Here is a 3,503-nt window from a genome sequence, read left to right on the forward strand (position 1 = left end):
TGTAATTGTGTGAGCGTGGGCTATTGCGTGTGTGCGCGCACGTGCCCCCGCTCCCGGTGACAGCGTTGGGCGTGCAACTGCCAGGGTCTTGTGCGTGTCCACGAACGTGTCCTCGCGACTGCGTCCGCCAAAGTCGGTGAGCGTGGAACAGGAACGACGGGGCGTGACTGGGGGCGTGCCCCCGTGCAAGAGGCTCCAGGGGGGAGCGCGTCTCCACTGTTAACGAACCGGGTGGTGGGGGGCGGGGGTTCCCAACCCGGGTTACGTGAGCAGGGAAGACACGGCACCGGTGCGATCCGGGGAAAGGCCACGCCCTTTTCTCTGCCGGGAAAACAGGGCCAGCGGCCGGGCTGGGGGAGATCGCCGGGCGCTCCTCCGGCCGGGGTGAATCCCTGGGGCTCTCCCTTTGGGGTGTCGGGAGTCCCGGCCCCCCTCCAGCTGGGCTGGGGGGGCATGGCTCTGGGCCAGCGGCTGACTTACCCTGCCTGTCCCCCATTCTCTGTCTCCCCTACAGAAGCACCATGCTGGGCTCACACGCCCCTCTCCGCGGAGCTGCCCTGCTCCTCTCCATCAGCCTCCTGACGCAGTGCTGCCTGCACGCCGCCCCCCTGCCCCCGGGGGAGGACGCCCACCGCGAGGAGCCCCGGCAGCCCAGCCCCGCGCCCCCCGCCAAGGAGGTCCGGGCGAGAGCCCTGCCCGCCCCCAGCCGGGAAGGCGGGGACGCCAAGGAGGAGGAAGACGACGACGAGCTCTTCCGAGACGTGGACCCCAAGGCCTTGGCCGCCGTGCTGCTCCAGGCCCTGGGCAACGGGGGCCACAACTCTCCGGACAAGCGCCGGGCCCCGGATGAGGAGCGGGTGCAGAGCCAGAGCCGGAGCACCAGCCTGGGGGCGGGCCGGGCCCGGGAGCAGCAGCTGGAGGAAGAGGAGGAGGAGGAAGGCAGAGACAGCAGCTCCCAGGAGCTGGAGAGCCTGCAGGCCCTGCTGCGCGAGCTGCGGCCACTCGGCCCCGCGGCCAAGCGGGAACGCGCCCAGGGGGACGCCGGCCACAACGCGGTGCTGAAGGAGCTGGAGGAGTACGAGCGGCTGCGGGCCGGCACCAAGCGCCGGGCCCCACCAGCCGAGCCCTGGGCCGGCGCTAGGAAACTGAGGCAGCAGCAGCAGCTGGAGCACCAGCTCCTGCAGCGGCGCTACGAGGAACTGGCCGAGAGCCGGCGGCAGGCCGAGGAGGCCCGCAAGGCGGCCGCCGAGGAGGAGCGGCTGGCCGACATGGCCTCCGACCTGCTGCTGCAGTACCTGCTGAAGGGCCGGGAGGACGAGGGCGAGCAGGGGGCCGACGCCCACGAGGAGGAGGAGGAGGAGGAAGAGGAGGGCAGGTTCCGGGGCGGCAGGGCCAAGGGCAGCCCCTTGCTCTTCGAGGACGAGGAAGGCAACGTGGCGGAGGACAAGCGCTCCGACGAGGAGGAGGAAGACGACGACGTCATCGACCCCAACACCATCGACCAGCTGATCGAGCTCTCCACCAAGCTGCACCTGCCAGCCGAGGACGTCATCGACATCATCAACGACGTGGAGAAGAAGAAGAAGGAGGCGGCGGCGCTGGTGGCGCCCAAGCACCAGGCCAAGCCGCTCCCCTATGCCCTGGCCCGGCCCTACTATCCTGCCGCCCCCTGGCGCCGCCCCAAGCCGGACGAGCGGGACTGGAATGAGGTGCTGCACGGGGACGACTACCTGGCCCCCAAGAGGTACCTGGCCAAGCAGAACGACTTCTCCAACTACATCCAGCCCAGGGCGTTCCAGCTGCCGCCGCCGCCATCCTACCCCCACAGCCGCCACCTGCCGGGCTCTCTGGCACCCAGGGACGAGGCCGCCGCCGCCGGCCGGGCCCGAGAAGACGAGATGGAGAACTACATCGAGCAGGTGCTGATGGACCATGCCCAGGCGTTCCAGTGAATCGCCCCCCACCATCTCCCCATGGAGAAGTGTGGTCATTCTGAGTGTCCCAAGCATTTCAGGTTGTGCATGAGTCAGGAGAACAAACCCTGTCCCTCCCCACGCCCGCGACGCCGCCCCCCAGACTTTAGGATCCCTGGGTCCCACCAAGCCCGCCGCGCTTGAAGGAACCGGGGGGGTTGTGGAAGACGTGGCCCCATCCGGCAATTGGGGAACACGCCTCCACCTTCCTTTCAAGGAGACGCTCTGTGCAGGTGACAGGAGGTGCCAGCCCATGGAGAACCCGATCCTGATCCCGCCGCTCTTCTCCGAGCCCCCAGGGACAAGACCCCCATGTGTCGTCAGCTCTCAGGCACGCCAGCATTCTCCACAGCCAGTGGCCCCAGCCCCTTCTAGTGCGGACATGTCCCCAAACCCCAGCCGGAAGAGCAAGCGGAGGCCACTCGCTCACCTCCCCTCTTACGATGCTAAACAGCAGCCAGCGAGGGAGGCCGAAAAAAAATCTAGACCGGGTCACTGAAAACAGAGCAAAGACCCAATTGGCTCCAAAATTATCGTCTCGGCTTCAGTGTGTTTTTCCTTCTCATCTCAGCAACTTCCCACTCTCCTCCCTTCTGTACACTTTTCAAAACACGAACGCAGTGAAGGGAAGCGCGATATTTGGATGTGAAAAAACAGAGAGGGTTTGTTTCAACATGAACTTCTAGCCATTCTGGGCGGGAGGAGAAAGCCAGAGCAAGTCCCGAGGCGGCGGCGCGGGGGGGGGGGGGGGGTGATCGCCTCGGGGAAAAAACAGCCCCGCGGGGGGGTAAAATCGGCACCGCTCCGTTAATTTTAAGGAACTGGCGACTTGACTGCAGGGGTGCCGATCCTAACATTTACAGGCGCTACAAAGCCATCCTGCCCATCCCGTCTGAGCTCTTACATAACTCAGGCGGAGCACAGCCATCCAGCCCGTAGCTGGCGGTTGAGCTAGTCTCTTTTCGAAAGAGGGGGACAGACTCTGAGTTCGGGAGAAGGGCGTCAAATAGGGGCTGTCAACTGAGCCCAGGTGAGGTTCTCTCCGTTGTTAAAACGCCAGAACCCTTCAAAATTAAAAGAGCTCCACAGTAGCACGTTTACATGCCCAGATCTATGTCCCCAACACACGCTCTCTCTTCTGCAATCCCACACTGGTCCTTCCGCTTGTCCCAGAATTAAGCTTTGCACGGCGTCCGTCCTCCGGAGCGGGAATGAGGGGAGAACAGAGTGAGATATTCCATACCAAACTGCCTTATCAAGCTATCTTTCCACCGGGTTGTTTCTTCCATCAACCGACACCGAAGCTCGAGGTTAAATATTGTGACTTTGCCAGTGTTACGCACCCCAAAAACATGCCCCCCCCGCCAGGCATGCCGCGTGCTGTGTCTTGCTGTGAATTAACCACCATCCGAACACTACCAGCATTTCCAGTCAAGCAACCGGTCAGTTCTAACCCACGAAGCGGCTAATGTTAACAGCGGGGGAGCGCGCGGGTCGGGGATGGGCGTTGTACTAAGGGCGTTTGCGCGT

The 3,503-nt window shown here is 64.3% G+C and overlaps 2 protein-coding genes across 2 annotated transcripts in view; one reads left to right on the forward strand and one right to left on the reverse strand.

Moving 5' to 3' along the window:
* SERPINE1 (serpin family E member 1) overlaps nucleotides 1-496 on the reverse strand; it is an 18,171-nt gene extending 17,675 nt beyond the window's left edge. Inside the window, exon 1 of the mRNA XM_026657736.1 lies at nucleotides 481-496. Coding sequence (XP_026513521.1) covers nucleotides 481-496 — 16 coding nt within the window. The remainder of the gene's footprint in view (nucleotides 1-480) is intronic.
* Nucleotides 497-521: 25 nt separating this feature from the next.
* On the forward strand, nucleotides 522-1,952 carry VGF (VGF nerve growth factor inducible). The gene has a single exon (XM_024223992.1). The coding sequence runs from the start codon at nucleotides 522-524 to the stop codon at nucleotides 1,950-1,952; it is 1,431 nt and encodes a 476-aa protein (XP_024079760.1).
* The last annotated feature ends 1,551 nt before the right edge of the window (nucleotides 1,953-3,503 follow it).

This window comes from Terrapene carolina, unplaced genomic scaffold (assembly GCF_002925995.2).
Source record: "Terrapene carolina triunguis isolate 2854851 unplaced genomic scaffold, T_m_triunguis-2.0 Scaffold279, whole genome shotgun sequence".
Lineage (NCBI taxonomy): Eukaryota > Metazoa > Chordata > Testudines > Emydidae > Terrapene > Terrapene triunguis.